This window comes from Ricinus communis, chromosome 10, assembly GCF_019578655.1.
Source record: "Ricinus communis isolate WT05 ecotype wild-type chromosome 10, ASM1957865v1, whole genome shotgun sequence".
Lineage (NCBI taxonomy): Eukaryota > Viridiplantae > Streptophyta > Magnoliopsida > Malpighiales > Euphorbiaceae > Ricinus > Ricinus communis.
Window position 1 is genome coordinate 19,080,738 of NC_063265.1, and position 19,150 is coordinate 19,099,887.

General features: G+C 33.3%; 2 protein-coding genes and 1 pseudogene across 2 annotated transcripts; all 3 read left to right on the forward strand.

Moving 5' to 3' along the window:
- The first annotated feature begins 2,277 nt into the window (after window positions 1-2,277).
- Window positions 2,278-6,694, forward strand: LOC8278974 (chaperone protein dnaJ 6). The gene is made up of 8 exons (XM_015723896.3): window positions 2,278-2,649; window positions 4,412-4,510; window positions 4,592-4,693; window positions 5,054-5,113; window positions 5,203-5,309; window positions 5,379-5,461; window positions 6,095-6,185; window positions 6,274-6,694. The coding sequence occupies exons 1-8, from the start codon at window positions 2,509-2,511 to the stop codon at window positions 6,476-6,478; spliced, it is 888 nt and encodes a 295-aa protein (XP_015579382.1). The 5' UTR covers window positions 2,278-2,508; the 3' UTR covers window positions 6,479-6,694.
- Window positions 6,695-8,644: 1,950 nt separating this feature from the next.
- LOC8278973 (serine/threonine-protein kinase Nek6) lies at window positions 8,645-13,703 on the forward strand. Its single transcript, XM_048369591.1, has 14 exons — window positions 8,645-8,984; window positions 9,168-9,295; window positions 9,675-9,741; window positions 10,341-10,406; window positions 10,535-10,581; window positions 10,967-11,012; window positions 11,096-11,176; window positions 11,253-11,295; window positions 11,396-11,445; window positions 11,656-11,737; window positions 11,811-11,860; window positions 11,979-12,052; window positions 12,220-12,271; window positions 12,354-13,703. The coding sequence occupies exons 2-14, from the start codon at window positions 9,177-9,179 to the stop codon at window positions 13,515-13,517; spliced, it is 1,941 nt and encodes a 646-aa protein (XP_048225548.1). The 5' UTR covers window positions 8,645-8,984; window positions 9,168-9,176; the 3' UTR covers window positions 13,518-13,703.
- Window positions 13,704-17,045: 3,342 nt separating this feature from the next.
- On the forward strand, window positions 17,046-18,046 carry LOC112536115 (annotated as a pseudogene).
- The last annotated feature ends 1,104 nt before the right edge of the window (window positions 18,047-19,150 follow it).

Consider the following 19,150-nt stretch of genomic DNA (forward strand, 5'->3'; position numbering starts at 1 on the left):
CATGCCTTAATCATAATAATAATTACACCTAAAGAAAAAAACTCCGTAAAAGGATCATCGCTTATAATTAGCTCTTTTTCTTTAATGGGGGAAGGATCTGTCGGTTGAGAATTTGAGATAGTTTTTCTTACTATTTCTGCATTAATTATTAATTCTCACTGCAGTTCCTAAAAGCAAAAAGGAAACCATGTTAGCTCATTATTTTAATTACTGTGGCTTAACCATAACAGGGTTTTAATTAAAATTGCTGTTTTAAGTTGATATAGTTAACTATGGTTTGGTCATGCTTCCTGTGTCATCCAAACATACATTTTGTTCATACCTTGGAATTAAAAACAATAATATTTGTATACTTAAAGATGGATTTTGATATAATATCGATGCCTTTGAGAATTAATTATATTATCATTCTATGGCTGCACATATAGAGTCATGAGCTTATAGAATGTCAACCAATTTTGGAAGCTAGTTTTCAACAATCAAAAAGGGTGTAAACTTTGTTATGTATTAAAGTAAGAGCCTAATTAAGCTAAAGAGACTAATTAATGTAAGAATTATACACAAAATAATGCTAATTTCATGCATTTTATCAACTTGTTTATTGTCTCCAAAAAGTTCTTTTGTTTGGATATGTTCATACTCAATTAGTCAACTCTAAAAATGACCGAGAGTTTTAAAATATTCTCTTTTTTTTATTCTTTTTTAGAAAAAGAAAGAGAAAAAGATTGAGGCATCCAAAGACAATAATAATAATAAAAAGACTATGTTATATATATTGATTGATAATATATGGAGTATATATATATATATATATATATATATAAATTTGGCCTTAGTATGGGTGTTTGTGCAATTTGTCTTTGTAATATTCCCTAGATATGAGAAGACCTCAAGTCCCAACAAAAAGGATTTGGAGGGGGAAGAAGAGTGGAGGCAAATGAGGAGTGACCCTCTTTTTGTCTTTGATAAAGAAGGGGCAGACAAAAATGATGTACTGGGGAGGTGAGTGAAAGTTGGCATAATCAAAATGTTCACTTATTGCATTGAAGAAAGCTATAACAAGCAATTATAATACACTCTCAAATACTAACATTGCTTTCAGCAGATGGTGGACTTAGTAGGGACACTACCACACTCTTTTTCTTTCCTTCTTCTTTTTTCCTTTAAAGAAATTTTTTTTGCTTGCCATCAATAATAATAATGATGATGACTGTATGGGCTTTTCTTATGAAACCAATTAAGAAAAGTAAAATTTATATTATTAACAACCAAGTGTGTAAAATGTTGAACAGATGAAAGAAGTCTGCCTGATTCTAACTAAGACTTGATCACTGCTTCAAGTTGTTAGGCCCACCTAACCCAACTCTTAAAAATGGACCCAATTTCTAGGGAAGATTTTGCTTGGAGCTTAATTTTGTGGTAACCCTCTTTGGTCTTTCAACTTCTCCCTTCTTTTGGTGACTAATAGTCATCTAAAAACTCATCAAAAACCGACCCAACAAAATAAAAAAAGACCCACTAGAATCAGAGACATGTATAGGCCAAAAATTCCCTTAAATATCACTCAGCAGCATTATCTGAGAGACCTCATTAGAGCAGTGTTAACTCATGAATGTCACACAGATTAGCATATTTTAACCCATAAGAACTGCATAAAGGGTTGGTAATAACGGTATTATTCAAGCATAGAAATCTTGGCAAAATTGAGTTGGTTGGTTACATTATATCTCCCTAGACACAAATGCAATCCACTTTCACAAATGAACTATTTTCTAATTGTGGCACATGCATTTCACAAGATTCAGGATCAGGATGGGCCTTTTAGCTTTGTGTATCATTGGGTTCTTTTTGTTGATTATGGGCTATACTTTTTCTTTTTATTATTTTTGCCTTTACCATACTTCAGTTTCATTTTCAGATGAAGTATTGAATGGGCTATTTCATGACTTTTTTCTTTTTTTTCAAAAACCTTTGTTTTTAAACATTTTAATATATTTTTTAAAATTTTAAAATTACACTTATCACTTAATTGAATTTTATGTTTAATTTAAACAGTATAATCTCTAAAATATATTAATCTTACTAATTATATTAATATAAATATAAAAAGTATAGTTATATTAAATGAATTTACTGCGGTTAGAAATGGTAAAGAAAGAAGTGCTATGATAATATTTTTGTTATAAAAATGTAGTTTGTTAATAACTAAAATTTCATTTTGTAGTCATATAGAAATAAAATAATAATGAAAAGTCTGAAGGAAAAAAGAAAAAATTAAAAAAAGAGACAGCAGCGTAGAGGCATCGGATAATGAGAAGCCATGATTTCGTGGGGCTACTTAAAACAAACGGTTCAGATCAAACCTCAGATCAAAACGGCGGGAAAATGGGGAAAGAGGCGGGAAAAGCTTCCATATAAAGGAAACAAGTTCACTCTTTTAATTCTCGTTTTCTTGCCTTCGTTCACTTATAATTAAAATTTGTAGGGTTTCTCGTGAACACAAGGGAAATGGGGAAAAAGAAGAAATCTAGGGTTTCTCGTGAAGAAGAAGAAGAAGAACAAGTAGAGGAAGTAGAATTTGAACAACAAGAAGAAGCGAATGAGAACTTGAATCAGTCTTCCACTAACGACAGCAAGTCTCTCTATGAGGTAATCAAAATCATTACCTAAATCCTAAAGCTTTTTACCTTTTCTTTTCGAGATCCTAAATTGGTCATTGTCAGGTTTATTTATCCGGGTTTCCTGCCAAAATCTTCATTTTTTTTTATCTGGGTTATGTCCCTTATTTTGCTTTAATTGGTATTTAGGTCCAATTGTATTGCTTTTTAAAAAGATTTTAAGTTTTTTTGGTTGCCCAGTTTGGAAATAGGGTTTGTGTGCTGGATATGTTTAAATTTAATGTCTGATGCATGTGTTTATTTATCTAAGATATAGGCATTAGCAAAATTTTGTAGTTAATGTTGGTAAAGGTTACAAGAATTTATCAGTAGTTAGTAGAACAGATTTTTCATTACAACGCTGCGCCAATATGTGTTTATTCATTTCCTTGTGAGGAAAAGACTTCTTCTGGGAAATTGCAGTTGTTGCTTTGTGAAGTCATATAGAAGGTTCTCTTATTGTTCTCTATTGATGCATTCATGTGAATATAGGTTTGTAAGCAGAAGTTGGCACCTTTTCAGTTGTATTTAATTGTTAAAAGAAAACTCTTATTTTTCCCTTTTATTATACACTTGGTCAGCTTGAGCTCTTTTGCAGTTAGATAAAAATATATGGAAGGTAATACTGGTACACTTTCTTCCTCAATGAAGGAATGAAATCTTGGGTTAATTACACAACAACTTAAGTCGTATCCGGTTGCTGAGGAAAACTAGTGTCCTTTTAGTTTTAGAGACTTGTTGATTGAGTGACTACGCAAAGGATTTTGTGAAAATCAAGATGATGGGAAGCTTAGAGTTTTTATTCTGAATAGATAATTCTGCTTGAATTTTCTGGTGCCTGGGAAAATGTGGCAACAATTAAAATGGGAAAGATTAGCTGCCTATTTTTTATTTAGGTCCTGTATAGGTTTATATATGTGGGACAACTGTGGGACCATTCAATCATAATCTCAATCTATCTGTTGCTGCCACTTTGTCTTTCCTAGTTTTTAATGTTACATGTTAGAGATTTGAGATCACCATTCTTATTATGTTGCTAAAGGGTGAAAGTAAGGTGGAAGTAACTCCACAATCTCCTTCCTAATTGGGGAAAGCGCCATTCATGCACTGTTTAATGCCTTCGTCTTCTAATCACGAGGTTGTGAACTTGCATAGACTTTTGAGCCTTGAGGACCTGTTACACGTAGCATCCATCTTCCACCCACCGGCGTGCACACATACAAAATATAAGAGAAGGCTAGAACTATCTTTAGAAATATCCTCCTAATAATTCTGTTTCATTGGAATAGTAGCTAGGTAATTGCCCAAATTTGAACTGAAAGAGTACAAGTCTTGTGTGCAGAGATGATAATTAAATGTTAGATTTGGGGATGAAAGCTTAGATATTTCAATTGGAAATAAGAAGTTTCATCTTTAATATCCTCAATATGGTTTTATTTGAGGTTTTGATGTTTTGGATAAAATAAATTATTGTTGAGAAGTAGCTTTTGTTTCATTTTGTATGTGACAGTGCTTAATTATCACCAGTCTTGAGCAATTACTTTCTTGCTTAAGCATACAGTCTTCCACTTTGATGCCAAGGTCAGCTGGGTGGATAGGATGAACTTTACTTTGGTTTATAATTTGCTCAGTATGTGGCAACTATTTCAATTATCCTTCATACTTCAGTTTGCTTTCCCTTTTTATTTATGTGTAATTAGACGGTAATTTGTGCTCTAGAGTAAGACTTGGCAACAAACAATCCGCTTTTTCAGGTTCTTGGGGTTGAGCAAACAGCATCACAACAGGAAATAAAGAAAGCATATTACAAGTTGGCGTTAAGGTTACATCCTGACAAAAATCCTGGCGATGAGGTGATTTTAATGGAAGATTTGTGACTATGTTTATGAATTCTATGTTATTTGTTTATGATCTGTTCCTTGGTCTTCCAATAGGATGCTAAAGAAAAGTTTCAGCAATTGCAAAAGGTCATCTCAATTCTTGGCGATGAGGAAAAACGAGCTGTCTATGATCAGACTGGTTCTGTTAATGATGCTGTAAGTGCTTATGTGCACCTTTTTCTTTTAATCCCCATTGAATTGGTACTGTACAGGTTCCCAAGATTCTGAACTTAATTCCATACCCTAGCATATGAAGGCAAAGGCAGTATGCTATTGTGTGAAAAACAAGTAGTCATAGACAATAATACTATAGTCAATTTTACTTTCTCTTATCACCTTAGATGTGCTAGATTTCATTATTTAGATAAAGAAATTTGTATCAAAATTATGATTCTGGAAACTAATGTGTTAATGGCATTTTGAAAGAATTGTGAATGCTTTTAATTTTTGGGGGAGTTCAAACTTTTCTTTTTTATAGGAATTCTGTATCTTATGTTTGCCCTTCTTATTGAGCAGGATCTTGCAGGGGATGTTGTTGAGAATTTGAGGGATTTTTTCAGAGCCATGTACAAAAAGGTTGTATTATCTGGTTATTCATTGTTCCTGATTTCATTTATTACATTTGCTTTCCATTCCCTTTAGCTGACAATCATCATACAATTCAGGTCACTGAAGCTGATATTGAAGAGTTTGAAGCAAATTATAGGGGATCTGATTCTGAGAAAAAAGATTTGATTGACCTCTATAAGAAGTGCAAGGGTAATATGAATAGGTATGCAACTAATGCTTCTGCCTTCTTTTCTCTAGACTTGCCAGATTGATTTTATATGTATTATCTCAGGCTCTTCTGTTCAATGCTCTGTTCTGATCCTAAACTTGATTCGCATCGCTTCAAGGATATTCTGGATGAGGCAGTTTCTGCAGGTAAACTTATTCAAGCTTTTCCATGAAAATGTTAAGTATAGACATTTCAACAGATTAAAATCTCCATCTAGGCAGCATGGGAAAGGGAAATGGTGAAACATGGAAATGCAGAAATGAATAAAGGAAATGGCATTTTATAAAAATATAGGGAATCAAAATGTGGGGGGAAACGTGTAAATATTAAAAATTAGGGGTATAACTGATAAATATTAACTTTCATATAACAATGTAAAAGTACCAATGTAGAAAATGTCACCATAATATAATCTTAAACTATAACAAACAGCTTAACAAAATCATGGTACTAAGTATTTTTTTTAAAGACAAGTGTTTCCAATTTTAGACAAAATATAGAAGCGACCCAGGAAGTTTCTGAGACATTGCTTAGAGTTTCCTTTTCAGAAACTCTGAAATGTTGTTTAGAGGAGTTTCTGTGCTTCATGCATCTTAATCCTAAGCTTGCATCTGGTTACAGGTTGAGAATAGACAGATGATATCATCTTACTTTTAAAAAAAAATATTTTATTAATAGGTGATTATATTACAGGAGTTGGGCTGACTAGATAACTTGTCTTGAAATTCTTGTCACTTGTTATTTCAATGGGTGAATAGATTGTTTGCTTTCTCATACAGGTGATTTAAAGGAGACCAAAGCTTACCAGAAATGGGCAAAGAAAGTATCTGAAACAAAACCGCCTACCAGTCCTTTGAAAAGGAAGGCAAAGTGAGTCTTTTAACAAGTTTTTTAATTGTATTCTCACATGTTGTCTATAAATATTAAATGGATAATCTTCATATGCATCTCTGGATAGATCAAATAAACAATCAGAAGCAGATCTGCTTGCTATTATATCTCAGCGCCGAAGTGAGAGGAAAGACCGATTTGATTCCATGTTCTCATCTCTGGTATCTAAATATGGTGGTAGTGCGGCTCCGGAACCTTCAGAAGAAGAATTTGAAGCCATACAGAGGAAAATAGAGAGCCGGAAGGCTTCCAAAAAATCAAAGCGGAAGTAACTCTTACCCTCTGATAGAAAATTGGCTCTGGGATGACCTAAGTGATGTACAAACTTTGCTTCTGTATGCAGCAGGTGGAAATATCCTTATCCTAGTTTCTAAACATGTGATTGCCAATTCGTGAGTTTTAGGTCTCTTTGGGGCCAAAAGATATTTTCGGATGTATGTTCCTTCATATTTGAATTTAATATAAGTTCCAGTTTAGAGGCTCTACAATTCTGCATATTTCTCCTCCATGTCTCTTCCATATCTAGTACAAAGCACGTATGCAAGTAGTTGAATTTTCTAATGGGTGCCTGGTTAATGGCTCGCCTACAAATATCAAGTGTATATATATGTATATATATATATATATATATATATATGTATTTCTCAATTTCATACTACCAAAAACTATTGGATAAATTTCTGGTAGCTGTTTCCCAGCTGTTTTGGGTTTGCTTTTACATATGCTATAATGAGACAAACTTAAACTACAGCATGCGTATATGCTGAGGAAAGTTGCTAACTTTGAAAGGAAAAAAAGTGTTATCTAAGCAGACTTGTATGGACCAAGCTAGCAGTCCTCTTCTATGTATATATATATATATAATTGTTTTTGTTTAAGTTGATGTATGCAGTAGTGGGTTATCATATATGCTTGTGGGGTTGAGCCAAAACATTTGGTAGCCTTGCTGCAGCTGAAGGAGTAGTCGGGTCCATTCCCTACCTCCTTTAGATCTTGATCTTGATCTTGATTTTGATCCTTTGCACGAGGGGGCAATTGAACAGTTCTCACACTTGGAACAAAATCACCATTCACACTATAATGACATTATACCCTCTTGGTTGTTCACTAAAGCTACGAGCATCTTTCTTAATTTTAATTAAAATGAAATTTCTGAGGGTCCATTTCCATTTCTTATTATTAAGACATAACAACTATCGTATCATGCAAAACTACCTACCGACTATAGTACTTTTAGTTGGTCCACTAGTGACTAAGCCCAGCCAGCCATAGCAGCAGCAGCAGCATCTTCAAAGAAGTAGTATCTGGCCACAAATTTGGGTTTGTTTAAATAATGACATCTACCCACCATTGAAAACTGTTTAATTACTAATTGGGTTCTTATTCTTGGCCCCTCTCCACCCCCCATCTCAAAGCTCCATGATTATACCCAAATATGATAATCATAAAGTACTTTTTGCCCCTTAAATAAAAGTTAAAGCCATTGATGATGTCCTTAAAGCCAATAATACCAACTTGATAACAGCACAAATGTTGGGTTACTTTCTGGAAGTTGCTTAGCTACGAATTAATTTTACATATTTAAAATTTCTGATTAATGTTCTTTTATAACTTAATCTGTGGATCAATTTGAAAGGGTTTATTTATTTATTTTATTAGTGACATCACAACTGCATGCTAGGAAACATTCCCTTGAACTATCTATGAGTCATTATCTCCTCTTCCCTCCTCAATCTGTAAACGCAAGTAACCCCTTTCCTTTTTCTGTGCTCTTCCATATCTGTCAGTAGTGCCCCTGTCATTCTTTCTCCCTAATATATTTCTTTCTCTTTTTCTTTTTAATTAATTAATTAAGCTCCTATTGAGTATGGAGCCAGTTGATTTTATGTCCTATCATTTTGGATTTTTTTTAGTTCAATTTATTTTAGTTTGGATTCATTTCGATCTAGTGTTGGTCTTAATTTCTCATTATTTTTATTCAAAACATCAACTTTTAAACCAAGTCTAATTGGTAGTTTAGCAATATTTACATAACCCATTTATAGATTCAACTGGTGTTCAACCGATAAAATATATATTTTGGAATTAAATACTTATTTCTCTCATATTCGCATCCAAATCCGATCAAACCGTATAATTATTTGGACGAATTTCGAGTTTTATGATTGTTTAAAGCTTTGATATGAGCATGTCTGAGGTATAATGGAGACACTTGAGACTAAAACTGGTTCAACTTTGGCTTGGTGTGTAACTTTGAACTTTAAGACTCCAATACTCGAGGCAAAGCTCACCGCCGGTAGTTAGACACAAACCTGATTGGTGTAAATTACTATTCTTTCTATTAGTAGGTGAATTATCAACTACCAGTTAGCTAGTATATATACAAGTGCCACACATAGCTCAAGTTTGTCATCTGCTTTTGGTAATAATAACAGTAGATAAGTCATCAGGTCCTTCATTACTCCTGTCATATTAGTGCAGAAGTGTCACTTTACTTGACTTTGTCTTTTCACCTCTCTCTCTCTCTCTTTCTAATTAATTCTAAGCTCATTATTATGGAATGTAACTTTGTGTCTCTCACCTTATAAGTCCAGGGTTACTTCAATAGTCCCTTCTTACTCTATACTTCATTCCTCTCATCAGTTTCACTTTTTTCTTTTACCCATTTCCATCAATTAATTAATTCTTCTTCCTCTTCTTCTACTACTAGCTGTTAATATTACCCTTTTCTCTTCACAGTCTCTGCTATCCTTCTTTCCTTTTCTTTCTTTGGTGAAGGTAAAATCTTTGTACATGAACATCGCTTAGCTATAAAACCCATAAGCCAAAATCTCTTCTCTCTATTATATTCTGATGAATTGTGGATGACAATTTGATTCTTGCTAAATTTTGATGCAAAAGCTGTGACCTTTCTTATACTTCTTGGATTTCTTTTCTTTTTTTCTTTTTGGGTTCTTGAAGGGTCTAAAGATGGAGGCAGATAATGGTGAAGTGAAGTCCAAGATGGAAGATTATGAAGTTATTGAACAGATTGGAAGAGGAGCTTTTGGTTCTGCTTTTCTTGTTCTCCATAAAACTGAGAATAAAAAGTATGAAAGTTTATAAGCTTTTCTTTTTGAACTTGTTCTTTCTTCTCTGTTGTTGTTCTTTACTTTGTGGATCCTCCTGCACAGTGCAATTGAACTCAGTATTTTTTCTGTCTCCAGTAATTTGCAATTTCTGGGTATTGAAAGATTCAAGAAAATGAACTCATTTGCTTTATATTATTATAGAAATTCAATGAAAGGAATTATGAAAATTCTTTATGTTTGATTATATAATAATTGATCTGAATTCCAAAATTATGAGTTTTAGATTTCACTGTGGTAGGTGATGGCCGTGTCGGCACGATTCCTTGTCTGCTAGTTATCATTTTCCTTAACTTCTAAACTGACTGATTTAATTTTTGGGTTTTTCTCTTTTTGTTAGGTATGTACTGAAGAAGATTCGCCTGGCCAAGCAGACTGAGAAGTTCAAACGTACAGCTCACCAAGAGGTCACCTTCATCTAGACCTTTAATTTTTTTTTTTTGCTCTTTTTAATTACTCTTTTAGCAAGGGAATTAATTAGATGTTATTAAATTAATAATTTTTGGATAAGAAAAGGATTTGGATTACTTCCATGGGGTTGCTTATTGGATTTATTATCATTTCTATCTACCTCTATATTTTAGTCCAAGTTACTGAACATGACAGCTCATGCTAAATTACCTTAGAATGCAAAAATGAATTATTAAGTCGCTTTTCTGCTACGTTTTTCATGTGATCAAATTAGTATATCACTGCTCTTCCTCTGGTCAGTTACTGTTGTTGGAATTTATTCATCGGAGAAACATATGGGTTTATTACTAGTGATTATATGAACAGTTTTTTTGGCTTGAGTTGACTGTAATGTGAATACCCTGTCTCGATTTCTAGCTTCCCCCTTAAAAGTTATCCATGAGGTTAGTTTTTGGACATGTCCATTTAGAAGGGAAAGAGAACTTGAATTAGTCTTGCTTTCTCATGTCTAGCCATAATTTATTGTCCTGTTTCTATTTGGCTCAAAAAGATGATCCAAACTTGCTTAAGGAAACATTGTTGATATGTACCGCAGATGGAGTTAATTGCGCAACTGAATAACCCATATATTGTGGAGTACAAAGACTCCTGGGTGGACAAGGTAAGCACGTAAAGTGCAGATTTAAAATTTAATTGGAATAGTTAATGGTAATGAGACCTTTATTCACATTAAAGAAAAAATTTCTTTTGCCCTGCGGAACCATTTTCATTCGTCTCTTTCTTGTGCAGGGAAATTGTGTATGCATAGTAACAGGGTACTGTGAAGGTGGAGACATGTAAGTTGTATGCGTTACCTATATGATTTTGTCCAATTAGCATTAGATCATTAAAGAGTGTGCATGCATGCTTTAGAAATGAACTGCAACGCACTGTAGTCAATTAGTCACTAGCTCTGTTGGAAGACTATCTGCTCGTAAGTTACAGTGGAATTAAATCTTATTATTGGGGAACCTTCCTGACTGTTTTACCATGGTGTAGTTAAAAATTGGAAAGTTTAGATGTTTGTCTTATCAGACAATTAAAGTAATGAAGGTTTCATTTAGAAATGGACACTCAAAATTATGTTTACTACCCATAATATCATTTATGCACAATAAAGTATTAAAACAACATCCAGAATTTTTGTTGAAATAATTTTGTTCACTTCTTTCCTCCAATCAGGGCTGCAATTATAAAGAAGGCTAGAGGCATATATTTTCCAGAGGAGGTAACCTGTAAGATTTTGATATAGTTGAAGTTCTTACATGTTCTGTCATTTTATCAACATGGTTGTCATATGTTACTCCTCAGAAGCTCTGCAAATGGCTGACTCAGTTATTGCTAGCTGTGGACTACCTGCATTCTAACCGTGTCCTCCATAGAGATCTTAAGGTACAGCATATATTCATTTATATGAAATATAGAAGTTTGTAAATGGTGTTTTTCTGACAATCTTTCTCATGTCCAGTGCTCCAACATATTCCTTACAAAGGACAATGACGTCCGCCTCGGTATGAAGGCAAAAGAACTGCTAACTAGAAGAGTTTTTGTAGGTTTGGCTTCCTTGTCTTTATATCTTCTAAGAATTGTATATTTGTATGCACTGAATAGGTGACTTTGGACTTGCAAAGCTGCTCAACACAGAAGACCTTGCTTCTTCGGTATGGACTTGAATATATTTCTTTGCAATAATTTTTTTGCTTTATTGAGACAATTTAAGTCATGTCCCTGGCTTCAAACTGCCTTAACACTCTTATTGTTATACTTCTGCCAAATTTCTACTATATTTCATGCCTGCAATAAAACCTATTTTATCACACTAAATTTAGTTATTTACATCTTTCTCTTTTCTATATCTCATTTATCACTAGGTTGTTGGCACTCCTAATTACATGTGTCCTGAGCTCCTAGCAGATATACCTTATGGCTATAAATCTGATATATGGTCGCTTGGTAAGAAATCTGGAACTGCAGTCATAAAGTTTTCTTTCTTCATTAGGAGTGCTAACATCTACTTCTGTTTCAGGCTGCTGTATGTTTGAAATTGCTGCCCATCACCCAGCATTTAGAGCTCCTGTGAGTACAAGCCTGACTTTTATATGTAGCACCAATACAATTTAGATACTGGTAAAGAATCTATAATTTACTTTGATATGAATATCACGTATGATAACTTAATAAAAAATTTGAACAGGACATGGCCGGACTAATCAACAAAATAAATAGATCCTCCATTTCTCCTCTCCCAATAGTGTATTCCTCTTCATTGTAAGTACTTTATTCCCAAATAACAAATACATGTGAATTCCTGGTGCCTATCAGTTATTACTCTTTAATGGATATAAGAGTCTGCAACATGTTTCTTTCTCAAGAATAGTAGATCTATGATTCACTTTAATGGCCTAACTGTATGTGCGATGAATTACATGTTGCAGGAAACAAATTATTAAGAGCATGCTAAGGAAAAATCCAGAACACAGACCGACGGTGAGTTCATCTGACCCATAGTTTGTATTTATTGATTTCAGCACCATAATCTTAGTCTTATACATGAATGCCATGACCTTAGGCTTCGGAACTATTAAGGCATCCTCACTTGCAATCATATCTACTTCGTTGCCGTAATGCCTCTTCTGTGTATCTTCCAATAAAGCCCATTACCAATTCAAAAGACAAAACAAAGAGAAAATCATTGTTGGGGAAACCTAGTGGTATCAAAGACAATAGGGACAGGGAAGTTAGGCCACTAAACCAGCCAGAAAATGATCATCCATTTCAGAGGAATGTTGTACAACAAAGAAAATCATCTCACATTGACATCCCAACATCAACATCTAGTGCAGAAGACAACCTTGAGACAAAGAGGGTTGATCCGACTAGCTACACTGTGGAATTATCGGATTCTATGACTGGTCCAAAAGACAGTTCCACTGATTCTGAAACTAGTGTTTGTAATGGAGAAAAGCAATCTGATTCTAGCCCTCTTGCTCAAAACGATGGCACTGAAATTGAGTTCACCTTGGAAAGCACACTAACCTCCCAGCATGAAGTAGAGCCTACCTCCAAGCACTCTCAACAATTGCGAGAGGTTGATGTCAAAATCGTTACCACAAAGGATCAACTGCATCCTTGCAACCAGAAAGTCATTGAGGAAGCTCAAATAGAGGAAGGCGGTGCCACAACCGAGGATAGCAGGAATTTGGCAGTGCCTAGTTTAGATTGTATTGATAAGGATACTTCCAATGATGATAAAGGCTCACCGACAGCTATAAATGAACCTTACATTGAGCCAGAACGCTGTTTACAGAAACCAGAAAGCCCTGACGTCTATACAGAAGGAACTCACATGGATTACTTATCATCTGATAATATTGATATACTTCCATGTAAAGATGAAAGTGTAGCAAAACCAGATAACAACTGCTCCTTGGAATTAGAGAAAGATGATTCTCATGGCATGAAACCCACAGCAAGTCAGATTTCATTGCTTAATACACTTGCGGCAATGCATGCCAATGAAACCAAGAATGAGTGGGAGAATCCAGGTCAGCAAAGAGCTGATGCTCTAGAGTCTTTACTTGAGCTATGCGCACGGCTACTGAGACAGGACAAAATTGATGAGCTTGCTGGTGTGCTGAAGCCATTCGGGGAAGAAGTTGTCTCCTCTAGAGAAACAGCAATTTGGTTGACAAAAAGTCTGATGTCACAACATAAATTTAATGGAGGGACCTAAATGTGAGGTGATTGCCGCTAATTTATTATTACATTGAGAAAATGTATCTAGTATATTGTGTTGACGTAAAATTTGTTTCTTCCCGGAGTGTTGTTTGATTGAGAGTATAACTTATCAATGTATTTAAACAGATTGTTTCACTCACTGCTAGTTTCTGATGCGAAATAAATTACTGTTTTCATCTTTCCCATGTTTCATATTGGAAATGTAAAATATAGTTATTAATTGAATCAGAATGCAGATGCCTTTGTCAGTATGTTGGCATGATTTTTGGGTTTACTGTTGGACAAAGTTGTGACATGTTTACCTTTGCCAGAAGTACAAACATCTTTCAGCATATATGTTCTGTAGAAATCCTGGATGATGGATTTGATTACAGCAGAAGGAAAATGGATTCTCACTTTGCAGCAAAAGAACAGGATAATGGGATAATCATTTTTATTGGGCTTGATAAGCCACTGTTCTCATTTTCTGTGCTGTCGGATTCTTCCACCCTGCATAGGATACCCGCCTTAATTAGGAACACCTGATTCTTCATCTGTAACATGGGATTCCCAATCTGAGCCAGACACCATGATGAAAGGAAACAGAAAAGTACCTTGATCAGATACTGGACAAGTACCCTCTGATTCATTTTGTGAGTTTCCTGTTGAAGATGTTGGTCTTTTGGTGGATATGTAGCCATTCAGTTCTCTTTCTTCCTGTCTTTTAGCACATTTTCTGTTGTTGCATTGAATTGAAAAAGGTTTTGTACCATCATTATGTCTTTGCTTTATGCTGTTAATGATAGATACTATATTTATGTTTGATACCGACATGTTAATGCTTATAATATTCATTTACTTATTCAGTGCGAATGATTTGTTACTGGAGCAGATTGCAGCAACCACATTAATAAATATTCTTTTCAGTTTTTGTGTATCATTTTATTTATTATATGTATAATCTACGGTTACAAAAATCAAAAAGAGAAGGAAAGATATGCAACAAACAGGAAATAAAAGAAAAGAAAAGAAAATCAAACTAACAGATACACAATCATAATCTGTCTTCAATCCCTTCTTCAAGCAAAAATTTTCTATTTCGGATTATACTGCTCTTTCCTTCCATTCTCGAAAGAGCTTACTGCAAATAATAGGCAAAGAAGGACACGAGGGAAGCCCCAACCAAAGTCCCAACGATTGGGGAAGCGATGGCAGCCCCGCTGGTGGGTGATGGAGCGGCAGCACCAGGAGCCTCAGCAACGCTGGCGGCCAGGGCTGCGCTCATGGAGGCAGCAACAACCAGGACAACAGAGTACATCTTCTTCATGTCCATGATGAAATAGATAGCCGCCTAGACCTGCCTTGCAGATGAAGAAAGGGTTTTTATTTTGTGGATTGAATTTTTTTAAAAGTTTTTTTTTTTGAATTTTTTTTCCTTTATTTTTGCAGGTCTGAAGAAATGATGGTAGTAACTAGGAATTTATAGGAATCATTAATGTCTAATTTTGGATTAAAAGAAATGGTCAGTTTTGGATGCATGTTTTGTTGGTTTTGTGGTGAAATTTGTATTTGGTCTTTTTTTTTCTTTTGCAGGAAAATTGCCATTTTTTTCTATTTTATTTATTTATGGCACCAGTTATTTTAGTGAAATAATTTTATTAATTACTAAGAAAGCAGTAAGAAAATAGGAGTATAGTATTTTTCTGCAGCTATTTTGAAGGATTAGTTACTTAATAAGTGGAAAAGTCAAATTTAGAATTATACTATTTTAAGAAGCTCAATTAACACCACTTATGAATTATTCAAATGGATGTCATTTATGGATTAAATTAATTACATAATAAAATATAATTTTATTTAATAATTATTATATTTTTATTTATTGATTTTTAATTATAATTTAATGGTAATAAATAAATTAATAAAAAATATAACAATTAATAAATAACGTTACATGTCACTATGTAATTGATTTAGTTTACATAAAGATAGATACAAATTTCTCAACATCTTATTTTGATATTTTATTCTTTATTAATATTATTTAATCTATTCCTTTTTTAATGACTTAATATATCATATTGAATAAGAAAAAAAACTCAATGTGTTACATAATACGTGGCTAAGATATTGATTGATGCTTTTTTTTAATAACTAAATGATATGTTTTAAAAAGGGATTTTGATAAATAAATTTATATTATATTAATTTGTGTAGTAAATTAATAGAAAATATTGAACTGAATATTAATTTTCACTTTATTTTTTAATCGAGGAAATGATATTTGTTTCATTGAAGAACCTATTAAAGGAAGAGCTCAAAGCTTTATAAAACCCAAATAAACAAACACATTGCCTGTTAAAACTTAGGCAACTTTTTAAAAATACTTTAAAATCAATAGAAAATATTTACTGTGTAAATTTTTTAAAAATTTAGGGTATGACTTTTTTTAATTATTTTTCAATTATTTTTTGATTGTTTTGCTAAAAAAGACAAAAATAAAATAAAAAATCAACTAAAATTAAAATTTTAACACAGTAAAAATAAAAAAATAAAAAAATTGATAAAAAATAAAGAACATTTGATATTTTCTCCATAAACTAGATCAAGATAATTACACTTAACAAATTATACTATGAATGGATAATTCTTAGTTTTGCATATACACTCCTTTTCTCTTGACAAATGAATATAAATATGACCATTGGAGTAGGGTATTTTTTAAAAAAAAATCATTTATAACATGTGGATATCTAATTAATTTATTATTCGAACCAATTGTCTTACATGAAATCTCAGGTTCATAATATAATCTTTTTCGAAGTTAAAGCTAGAAGCGTAGTAAGCCCTAAATGTGAAATCCTCCAAAGACGTGAGCAGTCTTCTAAATATGAGATCTCAAGAAACAAAAGCTCCAGTGGAAGAACCAAAAGGACAAAATGAACTGTACAAAGGGAAAGATCCCTAACTACACCCAACAAGGAGAAGACTACGTCAAAGAGAGACCTCTTTTATTACAGCAGAAAAGTAAGTCAAAAGCATAATTCGTAAATGGGGAATGAGGAAGGCTACTGTCGGCCATGGATGACCAACAATAGCCTTACAAAAACCCAATTATAAAAACTTTTCCTTTAGAGAGATAGAGAGGGTTTCTATAGAGATTTTTTTCATTTTGGAGCAAGTAATTCTCATGAACAGTATTAAAATACCACAGGTAGATTTGTTAGACATAGAAGATATGCATTGAGCTTTAATCTATATATATAATATTTATATTCATATTTTATATCTAGTTTATTATCAATATAATCACAACATTTTTAACTACCTCACCACCATCATCATGTGATGGTTGGTTACTAGAATTTAGCAACCAATGGTTAGATTCTAGCAGCCATTTAACAAAGGCAAAATACATACTTTCGTCCCCGTACTTTTAGACTTCATTTCATATAGCCCCCATTCACTCCTTATACTTTTATTATTTGAATCCATTGGTCCTTAGTTGGACGGGAGTTAGGCGTGTGGATGCTATCATCATTATATGCGACTGTGCACTAGGCGCGAGTCCCAATGTGTGTCATTCTCTCTTTCCCTCTCCCTATGCTTCCCTTTCTCTCTTTCTTCTCTGTCACTTTCTCTTCTCTGTCTCTCTTTCTCCCTCTTGCGTTCTTCTCTGTCACGCTCCCTACTCTCTCTCTCTTTCTCTCTTGCTCTATCTCTTTTCTCTAAGATTGACTGAAAAGGCATTGGTCTTGGCATTGTTGATGCTCTCAATTATGATGATAAAACTGATTCGAATTTATCAAAACTGGAAAGCAGAATGGTTCTACCCGGGTCGCACTAAAGATCCAAGTTCCTCCTTTGCATGTTTCACCAACAGATCAATCTCCTAAATCTCCTGCTGATTTTGACATCAAAACAAGATATTATCAATTAGGTTCTTTCTCTTCTAGGCTGTCTCATTCTCCAGTTAAGAAATCAGTATGTGGTTCAGCCAATTCGGGTATGTTTACTCCGAGTTCTCCTCCCTCTCTGCTATTGAGATGGAGCGATCTTAGGCATTACATTGTTGAGAGCTGCTGTAGTGTTGTTGGATTTTTGGGTGATGGATCAAGTTATCCGACAATTTCTTAAGCTTCTGTTATGCTTGCAAGAAGAATCTTGGGCAGGGAAAAGACATCTACATGTACAGGTTGGTTTTAAGCTACCATTTATGAAATGTTTTCCATTCTTTTGATATAATTAATGTGCAACTTTGCCTGTTCAGTGCTTTCTCATCTAAAATGAGATTTTTGACTTAAAATTTAGCGGCAGCAATCACAAAAAGTGTAGCTTTTACATAGGTAAAATTGGTTTAATTGACAATAGTGTAAAATTCTGATGCATAATCATCCTTATTATGTCTCCTCTTAAGTAATGGGTTAATTTTATTGCACAGGTGAAAAATCATTTTGCAGCAGTGAATCCCGGTACGAGGAGAAGCTATTAGAGGAGGGAATAGATAAGTTCGATGATGAAGATGGTTATGGGACTTGTTCATGATCATTTCCACGTATCTATCCATTATTGGATGGCATGTCATTTACTTACTCATAAACTGCTGATGTGTACATGATTTAACGGGAGGTTAAGATTTCTGCATGCGCACTCAATTAAGGATTAAGGGAACCAGAAAATAAAAATAGAAGGACTATTTAAAATGAAATAGATGAATAAGGACCATATGAAACAAAGTTGATAAGTACAGGGACGAAAATATGTGTTTTTCCTTTAACAAATTCCGACAATCAATCACCAGATTTCAGTAGCGGATTATTTTAATGATTTTAAAAAAGATTAATGATATTTTTAAATAATTTAATTTAATATTTTATTTTCTAAATTCACTATTATAAAATAAAATAATAAAACAAAAATGATTGAATAAATATTTTTCTTATTATGACTAAACATTAAACATTGTAATAGAATGATTATTATATTGATACAGGTTTAATTATGCAGGTTTAATTGTCTCAGATATTTATCAAAATTGCATCGTGGTGCTATTAGATGTGATGCACATTCTCTAGCTAAGTTCGGATTCTCCTTAGATATGGCTACCGTTTTTATCGAGGATGAAGTCGGTTGACTCATGACCTTATTTTATTTGATGTCTTGTAAGTTTTAGTTTGTATTGGATGAGTTTTGTACCACTGTACCATGATCGATTGCCCCCTTTTTCCTTTATAAAGTTTTGTTGCACATAGTGTTTTTTTTTTTTTTTTTGAGATGGGTATATAAAAATATTATATAATTTAATATCTTTAAGTATTTGATATTTTTATATAAAAAAAATGTACGTGGTTATAAATTGTAAAAAAAATATATTTTATTATTAAAAGTCTAAATTGATAATGATTTAGTCATTTTTATTTTGATCAGCCATCATTATCATATTTTTTATATTTGATAATATGAGTTTAGAGCTTAACAACTTAAAATGTCATTGACCATTAAATCGACATCATCAAATTAATGACTTCTTAAATCGTAATCTAACAATCAAATATTGGAATTAGAAATTCTTAAGCTCCAAACTCACACATGATAATGATAACCGATCAATGTAAAAGTGGCTGGATTCTTACAAATCGATATTTTTTA

What these genes read in the sequence shown, in the direction of transcription:
- LOC8278974 (XM_015723896.3), top strand. Translation starts at nt 2,509, where the DNA reads ATGGGGAAAAAGAAGAAATCTAGGGTTTCTCGTGAAGAAGAAGAAGAA. An exon ending in CTGGTTCTGTTAATGATGCT is followed by an intron (nt 4,694 to 5,053) that starts GTAAGTGCTTAT and finishes CTTATTGAGCAG; the next exon opens with GATCTTGCAGGGGATGTTGT. An exon ending in TGCAAGGGTAATATGAATAG is followed by an intron (nt 5,310 to 5,378) that starts GTATGCAACTAA and finishes GTATTATCTCAG; the next exon opens with GCTCTTCTGTTCAATGCTCT.
- LOC8278973 (XM_048369591.1), top strand. Translation starts at nt 9,177, where the DNA reads ATGGAGGCAGATAATGGTGAAGTGAAGTCCAAGATGGAAGATTATGAA. An exon ending in AACGTACAGCTCACCAAGAG is followed by an intron (nt 9,742 to 10,340) that starts GTCACCTTCATC and finishes TATGTACCGCAG; the next exon opens with ATGGAGTTAATTGCGCAACT. An exon ending in TACTGTGAAGGTGGAGACAT is followed by an intron (nt 10,582 to 10,966) that starts GTAAGTTGTATG and finishes TCCTCCAATCAG; the next exon opens with GGCTGCAATTATAAAGAAGG.